The sequence below is a fragment of the Mastigoproctus giganteus genome, chromosome 7, assembly GCF_048544385.1.
Source record: "Mastigoproctus giganteus isolate SK-2022 chromosome 7, ASM4854438v1, whole genome shotgun sequence".
NCBI lineage: Eukaryota > Metazoa > Arthropoda > Arachnida > Uropygi > Thelyphonidae > Mastigoproctus > Mastigoproctus giganteus.
Genome location: NC_143581.1, coordinates 165,382,710 through 165,400,881, shown reverse-complemented (window position 1 = coordinate 165,400,881; position 18,172 = coordinate 165,382,710). Strand labels below are relative to the sequence as shown.

General features: G+C 37.9%; 1 protein-coding gene across 1 annotated transcript in view; it reads right to left on the bottom strand.

Moving 5' to 3' along the window:
- LOC150083314 (zwei Ig domain protein zig-8-like) overlaps positions 1-12,385 on the bottom strand; it is a 151,858-nt gene extending 139,473 nt beyond the window's left edge. The window contains exon 1 of the mRNA XM_090377970.1: positions 11,982-12,385. Within this exon, the coding sequence (XP_090234096.1) occupies positions 11,982-12,129 (148 nt within the window). The 5' untranslated portion in view covers positions 12,130-12,385. The remainder of the gene's footprint in view (positions 1-11,981) is intronic.
- Between the last annotated feature and the right edge of the window lie 5,787 nt (positions 12,386-18,172).

Here is an 18,172-nt window from a genome sequence, read left to right as displayed (position 1 = left end):
TCTTTAGGAAAGTAGATGCTGGTGGGGTAAAAAGAAAAATCAATGGACAGCTATGCCAAGAAAACTGTGGTAGAACACATGAAAGAAGCAAGGTAGATAATGAACCCATTTTCTGTTATCTTTATTAAGGGATATTTAAAATGCGTAGCAATGCAGCTTGATTTTTATATTCCTTTTTAACGAGTACAAAGGGACCGGTGGATATTTGAATATAATACCCAAAACTAGAACTCTTATAGTCTGGTATTTTGTGGTTCTGAAACTTCTCTAGTTCGATAACAATGTTAAGAATAGCGTTTAGGAGAAAATTTCATTGATTCAAACTTCTGTCGGATGTTTTTTATTCTATTATTATTTTTTATAACGTTATTACTGTTATATTTAAAAGAATAAATGCAGATACAGACTATATTCCATCGTTGTAGGATTAAAGGAGCGAAAAGTGTTTGTTTATATGAAGAATACCACATGACTTACTGTAATGTTTAATGAGCACTTGGATACAAAGAGGGAAAGATGGTAAAAGATGGCTGTCTTATCCAGTATTATTTTCATCGTATTACCACAGTAGCAGCTGATGCCATGATTTTTATAAAAAACATTTTAATACTAAGATTGAAATTTATTTTCTGATATTTAGTAGAACATTTTTGATATTGTGAGTTACGAATGGATTTTTGCACAATACCTGTTTAATAGTTAAATTACAAAAAGTACATTCTGCATTAACAATTTACTGAAGTACACAGAGCTGTATTGTTTATTAACATGCAGAGGGAAACTTTGTCACCTACAAGTACAGCAAAGCAATGGCAGATAAATACAATTACCTCTAAAAGTAAACTTATAACCGTATTTTATTATGTAATTATGAAACAGATCTGACGTCCTGTAGTAATTTAACATGATAAAGGCGAATATCACCTCCTAATACCATTTTAATCTCCGAGATATGTAAATTAGGCGGCTATAAAAGTGTACACTACAACACCAGAATATATTCAGAATGGTGGATGGCTGTTGGCAGGTTAGTCGTAAGCTGAGATGGCTGTACATGATAATTTCAAGGATATGGCAACAATATCGGGACACACAACATGCGTCTTCAAGTTCGAATTCAAGGGATCAACGCTATCTGATTAACAAATTCAAATTATCAATTAACGGTACCGGAGCTTGTCGCTCATGTCTGCTCTGTATTTGTATGTAGAAGTTTGTGTTCACAGCTGATTTGCATGTTGCGTGGAGTGTAAACCCCTGGAATACCAAGGAGAAACTCTACTCCTTCCACATGATATAGGATAACTACAACCTCTGTTGAAGAGGATTTTAGAAATTCCTGCAGTCATTGAACAAAGACCTCTCTAAACTATTCGCAAATGGCGATGTATCGGAGGACTTATCTGACTCTTAACTACTAGGTGTCTCGCTGTTCAGAGTCAGAGAGCAGGGAACATCACGGGAAGCACAGCGATGGTTTCCGTTGCCACTGATAGAGAGTTACTTGATTATCACATAGGTGACTTCCTCAGCGGCCATGAGAATCAGAGATTCAAAGCAGACTGTGTAGAGAGAGCTCCAGAAAAGAGGATTCCGTGCAAGTTGGCCCATTCTCGGGATGAGGATGATGCGTTACATTCAGACCCCCCCCCCTTCACAGAAGAAAACCCGTGTGACTCAATGCAAGAAACACTGTCTCTAGAGCCAGGACCAGTGGGCCAAACTCTCTTTACAGCTACTGATGTTTGATGTGTTGTCTCATAGAGAGGATGTGGAAAATTCCCCCATCTCACTAGCATTAAGGAAAGGGACCACAACAATCACGGAATTTTCTTTAACAAAATCCCATAAAATATAAAAACAATTATATATAAAAAAAATAAGATTCTGCCCGCAGGATCTCTACTCATCAGAAATTCCAAAGGGTTAAAAAAAGAAAAAAGACAGCATTTTATTAAAGCTTGAACCTTTCAATTGTCCTGGCTGAGAAGCCGTTTTCCCAATCTATACAGACTTCACTCGCGGAAGACTCAACAAAGTTAAGAACTGAAGAATTAAAGAACGGTAGCTATGGCACTAACTCTAAAGCACCCCCGAATGGCGCTCCTTGTTGGATTACTCCAAAACAAGGTTAATAAAAATCGTCAATTGAAAAATTGTAATACTGTACAAGGTGACATTACTTTACAATTAACATTTTATCTCCCTCTTATGGTGGCAGTGTCTGGCATCATAAGAGGAAGAAATACATAATTTAATACATATTAGGATTATATTCACGTGCCAACACATTTTATTAAAATATAATCGCAACATTTACTGAAAGAGCAACCAACCGCTTCTGAGAAATGATCACGCCGTGTAGATTAACTTCAAATAATTTTCTCCCTCTGTAGTTGCGAATCAAAGCAAATTCTTCACTTGCATTTTTATTCTATACTCTAATTTAGAAAAATATCTTGTTATAAGCAACTTCCCACTTTTTTACCTGCACATTGCATGGAATGGCCAGCCAGATTTCCATCCCCGAATCTGCCAAGTCTGGGATATTTCATGGAGGCGAACTGGGCAGCATCCACCTATTTCTGGAACCCTGTTTGGCCTCAGGCCCCTCTCCAGATGGTGTTATATAACCGAAGTTGTAGTCCCTGGGGTATCCTATATAAGGTAGCCGGGTCTAGATTTTCTATCCCGACCCTCTCTATCTTATCGCCATCTTTTCTTGGTGGTTCCTTTTCCTGTACTTTATTTTCTTAACAAAGTATCCACAAAAACCAATAACCACTCTACATGTGATTTTAGTTGTTTATATCTGCCAGATAAAAATTAGAGGATTGGTGTTTTAAAGCAGTTACGGAGATTACTTTAAGAAATAGTCTCCTTTTCGTCAATAAGGAAATAAAACTCAATTTTATTTGACTTTCCACCGTATTTACTATTAACTATTACTGGAAACAGGGATGATCAGAAAAGCGGTTACTCAGCAGTAAAAATCAACTCTGCACCTAAAATTGCTCATTCAAAACGTTTGTTAATTACCACAATAATTGTAATTTTTGCTTTATCTATTCTTTTGGGACGTTAATTTTCAGTGCTAACTAGAAGTTCCAATTAAAAAAAAAAAAAAACAACAGCATGTGACAAATAAAGGACAGTTCACGATGGGAACTTCCTTAAGCCTTTTTATGATAATTGCAATAACAATCGATAATGAATTAAGATTAGAGTTTTCTTTTTCAGTCGAGAATTCTTTTAATTGAATGAACTGCTCGAGTTTTCCGGCGTTTAACAAGTCAACAACACTAATTATCATTTAAATTGCCTTTTAGCGAATCGTTTACGAGTGAAATAATTATTAACTAAATTTATTTTTTTATTTTGTTTACAGTAAGGAAGACTGCTTGGAAGTGGATGTTACAACAGAAAACTGTGAGGAATTTTTCTAACTCTGTTAGGAATTACTTAGTTCATTTTCAAAATATAATTGTTAAGAAAATGTTGGTTCAAATAAATTTACATTTTAACTATATTAACTTACCCATGTAGTTTAATGTCAGCAAGCCGAACTTGCATTAAAGAAATATCCATTTTCAAAACGGCCCACGTTTAGATGTGAAATCTCTCATAAATAAAGGCTGCCTTTTCGACCGTAAATGTGCTAACAGTATTTTTGTAAGCGATGCTTGGGTGACTAAGTTAAGGGTTAAAGCTTGCTTCGCGAGTCTAGGTCCTAATTAGCTGCATTCACCACTAGAATAACCATGACATTTCGTTTGATAGAAGCAGCGGTTCTGGTCTCGGAGAACAATCGATAGAAGGTTAGAAAGAGATGTCACCATGAAGCAGAATCTTATCTTTCTCTTTGTTATAAATGCAATCTGGCTAACGAACTATCAGGATACATATAAGGTGATTAACCTAAATAATAATAATAATGATGGAGCACGATGGCCAAGTGGTTACATTGGAATAACAGCCTGATGGACCGGGTTCGAGTGTCGCTTCGGCGGAAGCGAACACGTTTCCATCATTGGGCGATCGTTTAATAATAACAAAATAATCGCGAAGGTCGCTTCAGCGGATTACCTCCCTAAGCGACGGGTGAGACAAATAGCGGTGCCATCTGTTGTCGATCCAAAGAACTAACACCACCAGTGGACGTAACCCAAAACTAAACAGGTCCACCTCCCTAGATGGATTATGAGGTCGAAGAGAAGTACTGATCATACAGCGAATGTCGCGCAGGATGAAGTCACTCGCGTTCAGGTCTTAGGGTTGGTTCGAAAAGTTGGAGACTGTCTCCCGAGGAAGACAGTCAAGCAACTGGCGCTGTACCTCGTATGAATACCACAAGGGAAGGGCAAGACTATCCAACCCAACCAAGTGGAAATGTTTTCTGCACAACCGTGCTAGTGACCACCAAAGAAGGAAGAAAACCCCAAAGCATGCAATGGAGCATCGAAATGAATACGATCATCATGTGAACATACTAGGAAATAAACAAGCTAGGGATGGATAAGACAAAGTATAGGCCGTGTCTATATACCAAGTGGTTGGAACGATTCCCAGACTTTCAGGTCACCGAACAGCAAGTAGATGACCAGAGAAGCACTATCGTCACGAAGAACCTGATAGCTCCTGCAATCTCGAAAAAAATTACTCGGGATGAGAGTAACCAAGTACAGAGAATAAGGACAACGTGGAACCAGAAGATAAAGAGCAAGAAGAAATACAACCGAGACTAACTGAAGTGGAAAGAGATGAGATTATGATATCCAAAATAGAAGACGCAGAATAAGGGCGTAACAGAATTTGAAGGGATGGACCCACAAAGAACAACGCGATACCGAAGCAGAGACCCAATAGATTCTGTGGGAAGTCACAGACAACCTCAATCAGCAAATAATACCACATTATCTCAACAACAACGGTGCAACATTGGAAGCGATCCATACAGGTTATACTGTGCTGCGGTAGCTGCCACTAGGATTAATGGAAAAGAAATGAGACCAGCAGCAAAAGAAAATTAAATAAGGAATTACCAGCTTAGAAAGGAAGACTTCAGCAGAAGATAGAAGAATTAAGAGTCAAAAAAGGCCAATTGATTCAGTACCAACGAGTAATAAGAGCAAGAAATTGATTGGAAAAGAAAAGCGAAGAGCATTCTGATGAAGAGATACAACGTCCACACTTGATCATAACCAAAAGGACGGGAAGCGATAGACAATGCCCACAGCAAGCACAAGACAAAAATCTGAGAATTGGAGAATACTTAGACACAATTAAGCAGAAGCCTCTCGCACTCAGTCAAAGGATTCGCCGATACAAATAGAGCTCCCAGAGGAAAATGAACAAACGGACTATCGATGAAAACCAAAGAACCTTCTACAAGAGAATCGGACAAGATGGAAAAGACGGAAAGGGACCACCCGAGCAGAAGACGATCAAGAAGTTCTAGGGCAACGTGTGTAGCAATGATTGTTTGTTTGTTTGTTATTTGGTTTTTAGGAGCATTAGCAACTAAGGCCATATTGCTCCGGAATATGCGGTGGTCATTCCCTGACCTTTCCGCATCCTCCGTATTTGGTGGTGACGGGCTCGAACCCCGGTCTAATCAAGAAACGTGTGCTACGCACTGCTGCTCCTTCCCACCTGGCTACGGAGGCGCCGGCGTGTAGCAATGAAGTAAGACATAACAGTCGAGCCACCTGGATAGAACTAGAACGGAAGAAAACAAAGGACATACAAGAGATGAGAGAATGAGATATTCGGTAGGAAGAAGCACAGCAATCGATCAGGAAGTCGCACAATTAACGAACTCCAGGAATAGAAAACGTCCACAGCTACCTAGTAGAGCAGTTCACCCGAATGATAAGCCACCCAGAGATAATCTGAGTTTCTTACTCAAGGAATCACATATCTGAAAGCTAAACACCAAGATACAATAAATCCGAAGAGATACATGCCAATCACCTGTCTCCCAACGATGGACAAGATCCACGACCAGATGCATAACTCAAAAGATATCAGACCACTTGGAGAGCCAGAATATCAGGGCCGAACAGCAGAAGAGATGCAAACGGAAGAGCAAAGGATGCAAGGAGCAATTAACCATTGATGCCACAGTTACAGAGCAAGCCTACAAGAAGCGCCATATTCTGTACGTGGCCAACATCGATTACCGCAAGACCTTCGACTCAGTGCCTCATAGTTGGCTAACAGAGACGCTGAAGTTCTCCAAAGTCAACCCGACAGTGAAAAACTTCGTAGAAGCAACCATGGTGAAATGGAATACCACCATCAAGCTCGAGAACATCACAACCTGACCGATCCCCATCAGGAGAGGAATCTTTCAGGGAGATGCTCTGGGTTCACTGTAGTTCTGTCTAGCACTCAATCCGCTATATATCATGTTCAACAATAGCAAGTATGGATTATACCCTCAAATAAAGAAAGAAAACATGTACACCCTCTCCACCTGATGTATATACATGACATCAAGCTCTGCATGGCAACCCAAAAACAATCCAGCAGCTGCTACAAATAACCGAAGAATTCAGCAATGATATCAGGATGGAATTTGGACTAGACAAATGCAAGACCAACGGATTGCATCCGAGAGAATTAAGTCTGTCAAAACTATTATCTGCAGACTGGTAATAAGATCGAAGTCATGACAGGGGGGAGAGACCTACAAATATCTGGGGATGATGCAAGCTCAGCAGTTAGAGCAGCTCAGCAGCTAGAGCAGCTCAATGGCTTCCAAAGAGGTCAAGGCATGCTGAAAAATAGCATCAGAGACTCAAAAACCTGCTCAAAGCAAAGTAGAACAGAGAGAACACAGATAAACCCATAAACACCTATGTAGTCCCAGTGCTAACATACTCCTTCTGGATCACAGACTGGACTAACACCGAGCTGGAGGATATCATGAAAAAAACAAGGACAGTGATGACCAAGAGCCGCTAACACTACTCGAAGTCACCCGTGGAGAGACTGGGCATAGCTCGGGAAGAAGGAAGGAGACTCATAGATCTCAGCGAGCAACAGAAGACAATAATAGCTAACCTGAAGAATTACTTCCAGAAAAGCACAGCGCCACTCTACCTGGCCATAAGGAGGACAGACAAGCGGCTTATACAATTCAACCTAAGAACAAACGAAGCTAGAAAAATGGGCATAGAAGACACTCCATGGGAGACACCACAATTACCTCCAAGACCAGATAGATAAAATGGCTTCCAATGCATGGCTCACAAGCGGGACGCTCTGCCTCAATACTGAAGGATTCCTGCTTGCCATCCGAAACTGGGTAATCAACTACAGAAAATAAATCGCCAAGGAGCCTGCAGTGATAGATGGCACATGTCGACGATGCCACTTGACTTCAGAAACGAATCAACACATCACATCAGGATGCAGGATGATCAACTTACACTCGTCGACACAACCAGGTAGCCAGGATAATACATCAGAAGCTAGCGAGAAAATTCCAGTTGATCAAAGAAAGCGTACCGGATATAGCGGTGCTGAACACTGTACCTGCAGAAAACCCACGAACAAAAGATTAAGAAGTGCACGGAACTAAGACAGCAGATCGAAGAGATGTGGCATAAGCAAAAGTAACGACCATCGTGTCAACTACCAGTATGGTGTTAAAGACTCCACATAAAAACCTAGCAGCAATAGGTCTCCCAGCGAATCCCTACAAGGAACTCCAGAAAGTCGCAATCCTGAACACCTCCAGTCAGAGAGTTCCTCGACCAACGGTAACAATATACTTAACAACCCACCCTGTGCACTTGGTACCAGTACCCATCACAAGGTGGAATCCCCATAAGGGAAAATTAATATAATAACAACAATATTAATAGATAAATACGAGAAAAACAAATAGATAAATACGTGGTTTGAAGGGGAGAGATTTAATTAGCGACAAGGCAGTGTGCGTTATAGGCCACGAGGCGTGAGAGCATTGTGGACTTATATTGCTCATATTTAGAGGTTGGTTTTCTCTTTGTAAAGCAAGAACACGCTCGTTAAAATCTGCAACACTGACCGAATCCGGTGATTTAAATCGTGACGCAATCAACCCATAAAGGAGATTGATAAATACGCTTAGTTTAGGAGGACACACTCGAAAAAATTGTAAGAGCCTATCGCAAAATCTAACCTCTGTAACCAGTATGGCTCAACAAAAACCGGCTGTTGTCGTGATGACATAACTTGATCAAGAAAGACACTGTTTCAGATGCCCCAGATAGTCTTTTCGGCACTAACAGCAAAAGCGACGGTTGTTGAGGGAACTAATCGTCTACGTACTGAGCAACACCCACCGTGAATGAGCTAACTATGGAGTTTAACAAAGTTTCTCTGTTTGCAAATATAAAGAATAAGGTGCATCTTACAAAAGTTCCAGAGGAGGAATGAACCTAAAAGTCGCTTATCATCTTGAGGATCTAAGCACCTGGTAGTCTGCAGATTTTTTGATAATGGCTGATCAACCGATAAGCTGTTAAATAATACCATTCCTATATGTGGATGGTTTAAGAAAAAGAAGTAAAAAATAGCTTTTGTATTTTTAAGAAATTATTTTAAAAAATTTTTAAACAATAAAATTAATTTTTTTTCCAAAATATACTAACAACTTTCTTAATTTTTCTGGATATTAAATACAGAAATTTATCCAAATACCATTTTCTTGTTTTCTAAGTGTGATGAGGAGAGATTATCTGTAGAGGTCACTCACCTACCGCATCTTAATACGTAGTTTATAAAATAACTTTAACCACTGAATTGAATTCGACTACTTGGCATGACAGCACTGAGTTCTTTCAATAGTGTGACTGACTTATTGATTTTAATAACAGCGCAGATTGAACTGAATAGAATCCTAACTACAATGGCACCAACGAAAGGTAAAATCCATCTATTACAGATCAATCTTAATATGAAAATTAGGTTTAGACGCTAAAGTTATCATCTAACTTAATCCACAATCGAATGAATGCAATCGAGTTTTATTATTTTTTTTTTTTTAAATACGCAAAATGCATTTCTATATTTGTTGAAACAAAATTGGCCCCGGGCTTATGACTTCTTTGTATCAGATAAAAGATTGATACCAAAACTGCATAGCCATCACACTCGAGGAGGGACCAGAGGCGACATTTACTAGACGATTTCATAAAGATAAAAATAGGGAAAGATAAAGCTAACTGGTTAGAGAACGATGTATTCACATGGTTTACGCTAACAGAAACGTTCTGTGAATGCTCCGAAAAATATTTCAGAGTACTGGAAGCGTCTCTCTAGAGAATCAAGGCAAGGACGATGGTCATGAACTGGGATAGAATCTCGATTGAGAACTTTTATCAGGAACTAAGGGAAGAAGAGAAAGAAATCCCCTAAGGTTAACTCGGAGTTGACTCTAATGAAGCGATTATTTGCGATTATCTTGCGATTATCTTGGAGGAATCTTAATTCCTCCAAGAAAAACAGCGGATCTTAATCTTTACCCTTTCTTGGCACAAACATTTCAGCAATTTCTGTAGCAACCAAATATTCCGAAAAAATACTAGTAAGAATACTAGACAAGTAAGAATCCTTTATTAATTCATTTTTTTCTTATATTTAAGTGGACTCAAATAAATTGTCAGTGGGCAGTTTTTGTTTCTTCTTAAACACTTTCATTAAAAAATACGATCTTACATAATGTTTAATGAAAATTATGTTTCTAAATTATGGTTTAGAAAGTTTAGATTTGTAGTTTTTTAAGTTTACAGAGGTTACGTTTTTCTGCAATTCTAATTCTTTAAATCACAAAAGTACTAATATTCCACTCATTTACGATACTACTCTTTCCCTTTTGATTAATCTCATGGCAATACCAATAGTATTTAGATCACAAGCATTCTGTTTATGCGAGTATGTTCAGGAGTATACAACTGCCAAGTGTGGTTTTATCCTTAAAAATGAACTGCCTTCAACGGTTTTTCACTGCTATTTTCGGCCTTTTGTAATTTGATGGACACTTTTCTTTCAGTCCACTCACGACGATATATGACTCAGTTCTTTCACATACTCCTTTCTTTATATATAAGCTGTATCAATGCCTTCCTTCCGCTGAATGGAAATCCTATACGTTTCTTCTGATGACAGTACTCTACTTTCCCTTGTTTGTTACCTTATCAAAAGCAACAACAAAACTTCTCCAACATCTACAGCAGCTACTTAAATATCGATCTCCAGAGTATTCAAAAACTGCAGAGGACAATCTTGCTAGTTTAATGCTAATAAAACGCAGTTCTTTCTTATTTATTGATGGACAAATAAATGTTTTTACCTATGTTCCTTTTCGATAATTCGCTTATCACTGCATAACAGCGAATTTCTTCACTGGAAACTATCTTAATCTTTACCCTTTCTTGGCACAAACATTTCAGCAATTTCTGTAGCAACCAAATATTCCGAAAAAATACTAGACCCTCTCATTAGGTTAATCATCGACCTACGCCTTCCTACTAATATTTCTGGGCACAACCCTATTCGAATTTCCCTTTGTAACTAACGAACTATCGCATCACCTGCTAGACCTTCTTGACAACTAACCAGAGTCGTCTCAAGATTCAACTCTAAAAACTCATCGAACTAAATTCTGTTCAATCATCATCTCTGCTTCCATTCATTGGAACAACTTTTTCATGTATGATATCGTAAAAATTACACATACTCAGGTCTAACATTAATAATTCGTTCCAGTTTCCCCCAGTCATTAAATTCTACACCAAACTATAAGTTTGGCAACCTTCCATGTTTGGATTACCATAATGCCACTGTTTTTTTTATGATAACTCTTTTAATATTTTTTTATTATTTTTTTAATATTCGCCCTCACCAATCTCAAGAAGAAAAAGGTTCTTTCCAACGTTTTAGTTTGCTAAGTAATGAAAACAATAGTTTAATTTGAAGTTATAATAACCTCTTATTGTGATTGTCATTGACATAGGGGCAAGTCCATTATCATTAAATAAATAAGCAGCGTTACACTTAAACCCATTCATATTAAACATGTTTTAAATTGAAAATGGAAACTTCAATTGTTATAGTGATTTATGTTGTATTTTTTTTCTATAAAAGCTATTATTTCTTTTTATATTTAAACAATAATACACCTTTGTTTATGCATCTTCCTTTCATCAGAGAATTATCGAAGTCCTCAAAAAAGAGAGAAAATAGTCACCAGATTTAATGAATGGCAAAATGGAATTATACAAATGCTATCTAAAAAACAACATTCTAAACTATACATACAGCAATGTGTGTTCATTAACTACCACATTAACAAATAGAATGAATGATTTAGAAGCGTTCCATAGCCATTTAAATCAATAATGCAACAAGAATTCGTGATAATCAGAATGTACCTATGAATTCTAGTGTTTTGTTCCTTTTTATCTATAATATTTATTTAATATTGCAATTTATATAATATTTCTTTTAAAAACAATTTTTAAATTAAAAAGAAAGAATGTTTAAATTTCCCTGTCTTTCGTTTCAGACACCATTTTATTAATTATTTTATTTACATTGCAATACATAAAAATATTAAGATTTTTATTGCTGGTATGAATAACTGACACGAAGTGGCAGTAGTAGTAAATAGTCAAAACAACTTAAAATTCTACCCCTTCAGTTCCCACCAAGACCCTCAAGAAAAGAAGCAGTTCTCGTCTCTTATGAATACTAAGTAGGATATTAATTATTATATTATGTGTATGCATCAAACACATTGATAGTCAATTTAACTCGCTGTAATGTATGTGTAATATTCTAAAAATTGCTGCAGCATCCTCGAACAACCAGAAGAAGAATCAACAAATGAGCAAAGTTTGGAGAAACAATGCGTATGATTATTAATAAAGAAAAGATTTCTTCGCTAATTCAGCTTCGCTGTGCAATTATAGGTAGGGTATACATACCAGTTACTAGGGCACTTAATATCCAGCCTACAATCGCAAGGGTCACAGGTCCCGTTAGGGAAGACGTCAAGAGAAAATTACTTCGTCGTATCCGCTGAATATGATGCGCCAACTCACGCACACACATGCCGTCTGTGAAGTACTTCATAAGGAGACCAGCCCGTATTGGACGTCTCCTGACTTAGAGACGTCGATAACTGTCGGCACCATAGAGAAACGCTGTCTTTCGACTACGGGGTCATCCTTGAGAAGCTGATCTAAGCAAGGGGTCTAAGACACTCCGAGTGTTCACTGCTCCGTAAAAACAACAGTAGGCCTAGAAGAATTGGAACGAAGCGCTGCCACTACCTGTGTATGGAATTGGAAAACGCCTGGCGAGCGCGTGGCATCGTGAGTCACATGGTCTGCTGTGTATGTGTGTGTATATGGAAGTGGGGGGCACCGGGGGAGGAAGAGATGTGTCACGTGACCTTCTCGGTGTGGTTTTTGCTTAGCATCTGGCGTAGCTCTCACTTGGTTCTTTCATTGCCCGTACAGCGAAAAGGAGAGAAAGAAAGAGTGATTTATCTGAGGTGTCTGCGAAGCACACCAGTGGAACAAACGCAGTGCGTTCCTCGAAGCGGACGATACGTCGACGAAATAACTGTGTTATTCCGGTAAACCGATAACGTAGGATACAAGAGAGAGAGTTTACTCGCGGTAATAAATTTTCGAAAATGATACACAGGGATGTACTTATCAGTAACTGGAATCCCCGAAGAAGAATCAACCGTGTAATATCCGTAGCCATAACGATGCGGGATCTGTTAATTTATTTTGAAGATACCGCCGATCAAAGGAGGAAGAGGTGTGGCGTTCCTTCCTCTCTCTCTCTCAAAGTGCGCAAAGTTCACGATCACTAAAACCGTCATGATGACGTCACATAATTCCAACGTGCTTTGTTTCAGTTTCCCCAACCTGTTTATTTATTTATTATGTAAAAGTACTTTAGCGTGCTGTGTACTAAAGACAGTTTTTTGTCTGAAGGGATATTTCTCCACTCGTTGCACATTGATAATCTTGACAAAAATCTCTTAAAATCAGATTTCTTCAGATTTCATTTAAAGTGTAAATTTTGACGCCATCAGATACCACAACTATGGAAAACTACTCTATATATAGCTGCTTTATTATAGCTTCCTAGAACTCTGTTAAAAAGACTACTCCCTACTGCCGATCTCACTACTTATTTCACTCTTTTAAGGTCACAATACGGAACTTCAAAACACGACAGTAAGGCGCCAGCCCAGGGCATTAAATGACTATTCCATTTTTGTCGCTATTCAAGGTGGGTTTTTCATCCAGATATCTGTAATGGAGTACACGAGAAAAACAAAATAATTATAGATAAAACACAGTTCATAGACATATAAACAAAAGATATTTATTAACAGTTAAGGCAAAGCTAAGTAATATTTGACAGGTGCTCTCAAAATATTCAAAAATCAGCATTCGCAACCTTTATACAACAGTTTTGGTAAACACGACAATCATGGCCGAAATGTTATCAGAAGCCCTCAAATTTGCTTCATTTTATCATTTTAAATGGAAAACAAAATGGAAAGTTCACAAGGTGCGAACTAATATTTAGTTGAACGGCCTCTGGCCCTGATGACAGCAGCACATCGTCAAGGCATTGAAAAGAACAATTTATGAAGATAATCAACTGATAGTTCGTGGTTCCAAACACGAATTATGGCTTCCTGAAGTTCACAAAAGGTCTTTGATTTCTTTCTGGCAACTGCAGATTCCACACGATGCCAACAGTTCTCTATAGAATTCAGGTCCGGGCTAATTCCTGGCCAGCTAACAGTTGTAATGGACCGTTCTTCCAACCATTTGTTCACCTGTAACAAAAGTAAACACATTACTGTCGAACTAATGCAGAAATGAAGCTAAAGTAACTGCAGAAGTGCCTACTTACACTTTTCGCTCGATGACAAGGACCAGAGTCGTCCTGAAAGATGCAGTTACTTGGCAATTGAAATGGTCTCTAATGGTTGGCAGCAATTTGCCTTCCAATATAGCCAGGTATCCACTGGCATTTACGGAACCTTTTATAAACTGCAGGTGACCTACTACGCGATACGAAATGCAGTCCCATATCCTTTGGCTGGTGGGGAATTTTAGTGTAGACACCATACAGTCTGGATGGTATTCTTCACCACGTCTACGGCGAATCGTTTGTCTCCCATTAGAATCATGCAGGTTGAATTTCTTCTCATCCGAGAAAACAACTGACTTCCACTGCTCGGGGGTCCATTTGACATGCTGCTTACACCAAATTAATCAGGCCTTTTCCATTTTTTTGTGTGAGAAGGAGCTTCTTCTTAGGACGACGACCTACAAGTCCATTTTTGAAGCAGCGTCTTCTGACTCTTACTGCACTTGCTACCACTCCTGTATGTTCTTCCCATTCTCTTTTTAGCTCAAACGAAGAAGCTTTACAGTTTTTAAGACATAAGTGCTTCAAAAAGCAGTCCTGTTTTGGCGTAGAAACTAGTTTGCGTCCGGTTCCTTTTTTTCCTATCAACAGAACCAGTATTCTTGAGTTTGGAAAGAAATCTACTCACTGTCGACTGATTACAAGACACTCTATAAGCAATATGACAGGAGGAACATCCTTCCTTACATAAAGCAACAATAGCACTCTTTCTTATATAGCTGAAAGTAACAGCTGATGCAATATTACGTCATCACCTACGCGTGTCAATCTTATCTGATGCAATCTGTAAGAAATATTGCCATATACTTACGTTATTCAGACGACAATTACAATTTTAAGGGGTGAAGCACTTTCTTTGAACACCAGTGTATATATAATTACTGTTCGATATTTATAATAAATTAGGCAACTTAGATAATAAGGAATTAACATACCGTGTCTGCAAATTCTGCGGTCGGTTTTTTGCGGTATGAAAAATCCTACAACCCTCACCAGAGACCGATCAATTCAGAACAGTGTGAAAAACGCCCATTAAAAATTAATTGTACTGTTAATTACTGAATGAAGAAACTCTAATTTACACAGTCTCGCACTAAACCACAGTCAGAAATGTTCAGATCACTAATCGTACAAATCCCATCAAAATTCTAACAACTGATTTCGTTTCTGCAGCACCGAAGGTGCTTTATCCGATTTTAAGTTGGCAAAAAAGTATCGTAATTACCACCTTAAGATCCTTAATATTTCAAAGCACCCTGGATAACCTACTCCGCATAAAACATTTCTTATAATAACAATTAATAATACTAGTTTCTTTTAATCAAGGTGACAACGTCTGCCTGTTATTAATCTGCTTTTTTCACTTCTTCCAGGATGTCTTGAACAGTTCGTCTTTTCTAATTTATTATCCTTTGCAGTTTTAATCGGAAACAAAAGTGATTACAGTTGCCAGATGAAATTTAATAACTTCGTTAGTTATTTTCAAGTCCTTATTAATTTTGAGATCAGTGGAAAAGAGTACTCTTTTTTTCTTTTACATCGTCGGAGATGATTACAAGAAAAAAGGAAAAAGAAAAACAGAATCGGAATTAACTTGCACCAGCTAAGAAAGAAAATCCTCGAAGTATGCATCACCGTTAACCGAGTGAGCCCACTGACCATAAATAATCGTGACAGCTGCTAAACTTAGTGCAGAAAAATTAATATTTTAATGAAGTTTACGTTTTTCTTACCTATGTCTTATTTTCATAATGATCCGAAGTCCGAACGCTGAATTAAGCCTTTAATATCGACACTAAACACTGTTAATTGGCCTTTAGTCTCCGCAGCGATCAGTATCACTCATGGTGCAGTCAACGTGAGTAGATAATCTTCCTTTGGGTCACAGGGCGTGACTAATAAGAAGAGCATCAATAATCATTATAATAGCAGTTATTATACCATACAGCATGTTAGACGTAATTACCATCCGTGAGTTAAACCGTTTTTCTCAGTTGTATTAACTTACACAGCTCGCTTTTTTTGTCATTTCACGACAGAATGCATCGGTATAATTCCTATCTGAGGTAATTAGTAGAAAAGGATTAAGAACCCTTGGCTTCCACAGTTCGCTGCCGATTTATGTCCACGCATATATTAGTGCAGTACACGCTTTAATCAAATCATTAAGGCCCGATGCGTGAAGATAACCAGTTAAAGTACTTGGATTTAATTAATGGTGGCATTTGAGTTTTTTAATCTTCGGTGTTTTTAAATATTTCGATTTAAAGTTACAGATAGTGTCGGGGATACAACGCTGAATGGACTGGTGGATGATATGTTAAAGAGTTCCAGTTGGAAAACATTCGACTTAGATTTAGCGATAAACTTCTGGTTTAGATCGCTCAATGCAATTCTGTATACAAGGGTTAGTACGTAAGGTGTTACGAGAAGCTTTCTTGAAAACTAATAAATACGGTCGAGCTGATTTTTTCTGATAATCCTTGTGCGTGAATCGAACTTTAATTTTAAAACTTTGACTCTTCTTTTCCTCGGATATTTTAGGCGAAAGAGGAAATAAGTGTTTGTAAAACTTTTTCAACTTTGGAAGTCTTTTGGGGATCAAAGTTTTGGAGGACACTCTATATATTTTAAAATATATAGAGTCTATAATCACAGAGTCACACCCATTGGAATAAATTATTACATATTGGGTTCAGTTTTATCTGCTCTTCCAACTTAGCTATTCGCCTCACGATGTGTGGAAAAAGGCATGAGTTCAAATCCCGTCTCTCGACAGGAGGAACTTTCTGAGGCTTTTATCACGGTATAGTCCAGTTTGTCATTTTTTCGGAGAGTGTACATAGTTCTTTTCCGTCTCTGAAAGTCTTTTATCCCACATAATAGTCAAACCGACCTTTAAAGTGTCCAGTAAAGACTTGTAGTCTTTACTGGACACTTTAAACGTCTAACATCATATTTAATATGATGTTAATATGATGTTGGACTTTTAACTTAAACCATCCTGAGGTTCTTGATTCCACCAGACACGTCTTCACAGACTTATTCCGACAGAAACATGCCAGCCAATAGAGCAAACAAATATCTCAACGATAGCTTCGTGATCTTGAAGTGTTTAATTCGCATGTTAGATCACCAATCTTTCCCCAATGAATCCGTCTAGGAAATAATGTTCGTTCCATCATGTCCGAGACTTCAGTGCCATATGTATACTTCCGCGTATTGACCAGGTCAAACTGTTGTCCAGCTTAGCACAAGAACAGTAAGTGTGGAGAGAGGGGTGAGGGGATGACAGTTGCTTTCTTTTTTACTATATAGCACGACGAACAGAGAATGTAACTCTCTGTGGAATGTGCAATCTCTTCAATATACAATACTGAATTCAAAATACAATCTCTCTTCCATACGTGGGTACTCATGGTATGGACAACTTCAAACTGCGCGGTATTCATACACTCTTTTCATCCTTTTAACTTGTAAATCTCTCTTTTATACAGCATTAAAAAGCATGGCCCAACGTATAAAAATTTCATAAGACGAAAAATAAAAACGTGATTAATAAATCTAATACATAAAACAATAAATTATACGAAAACAAAGTATTTTAGTGTATCATTATTTCAGCTAGGAGGAAACATTATTGCAAATCAGATCTTGTTTTTAGTTTTTATTTAGCTAACAGATTGCATCTATCATAGCGTTCCTGAAGCAAACAAAATTACAACTTGACAGTTCTGCGAATTTACTTATTCATACATCCACAGGAGTGAGCGACTTCGAAAGATATAATTACGACCGTAATAAACATTGACTCAAAAAAAAAAGGTATTTTTAGGAAACCATGCGCAGCATATCATTAAAATCTCAAGGGTACCTAAGCCAGCATCATTAATAAATTATAGCATTACCTTAAAATACCATAATGCCATTAGAATATTACTACTGCTCTCCGAATGTCGCAAACTAACTAATGTGTTCGTTCTGCACGCAAATCATTTCCCAACATGTTATCTCCAGCACCATCACTGTCACGACAACTCCAGTCCCTGTTTGTCGTGGTATGCTTATCATGTTATCGTAACTGGTTTCGTAATGGATTAAAATATAATTATTCTCATTACTAATTAGATCGAAATGGCAGTGCTCGTCGGACTAATCTTCGGTTCTACTCTTCTGACGATAAGCAACAGAAAAGGATCTCTTTCTT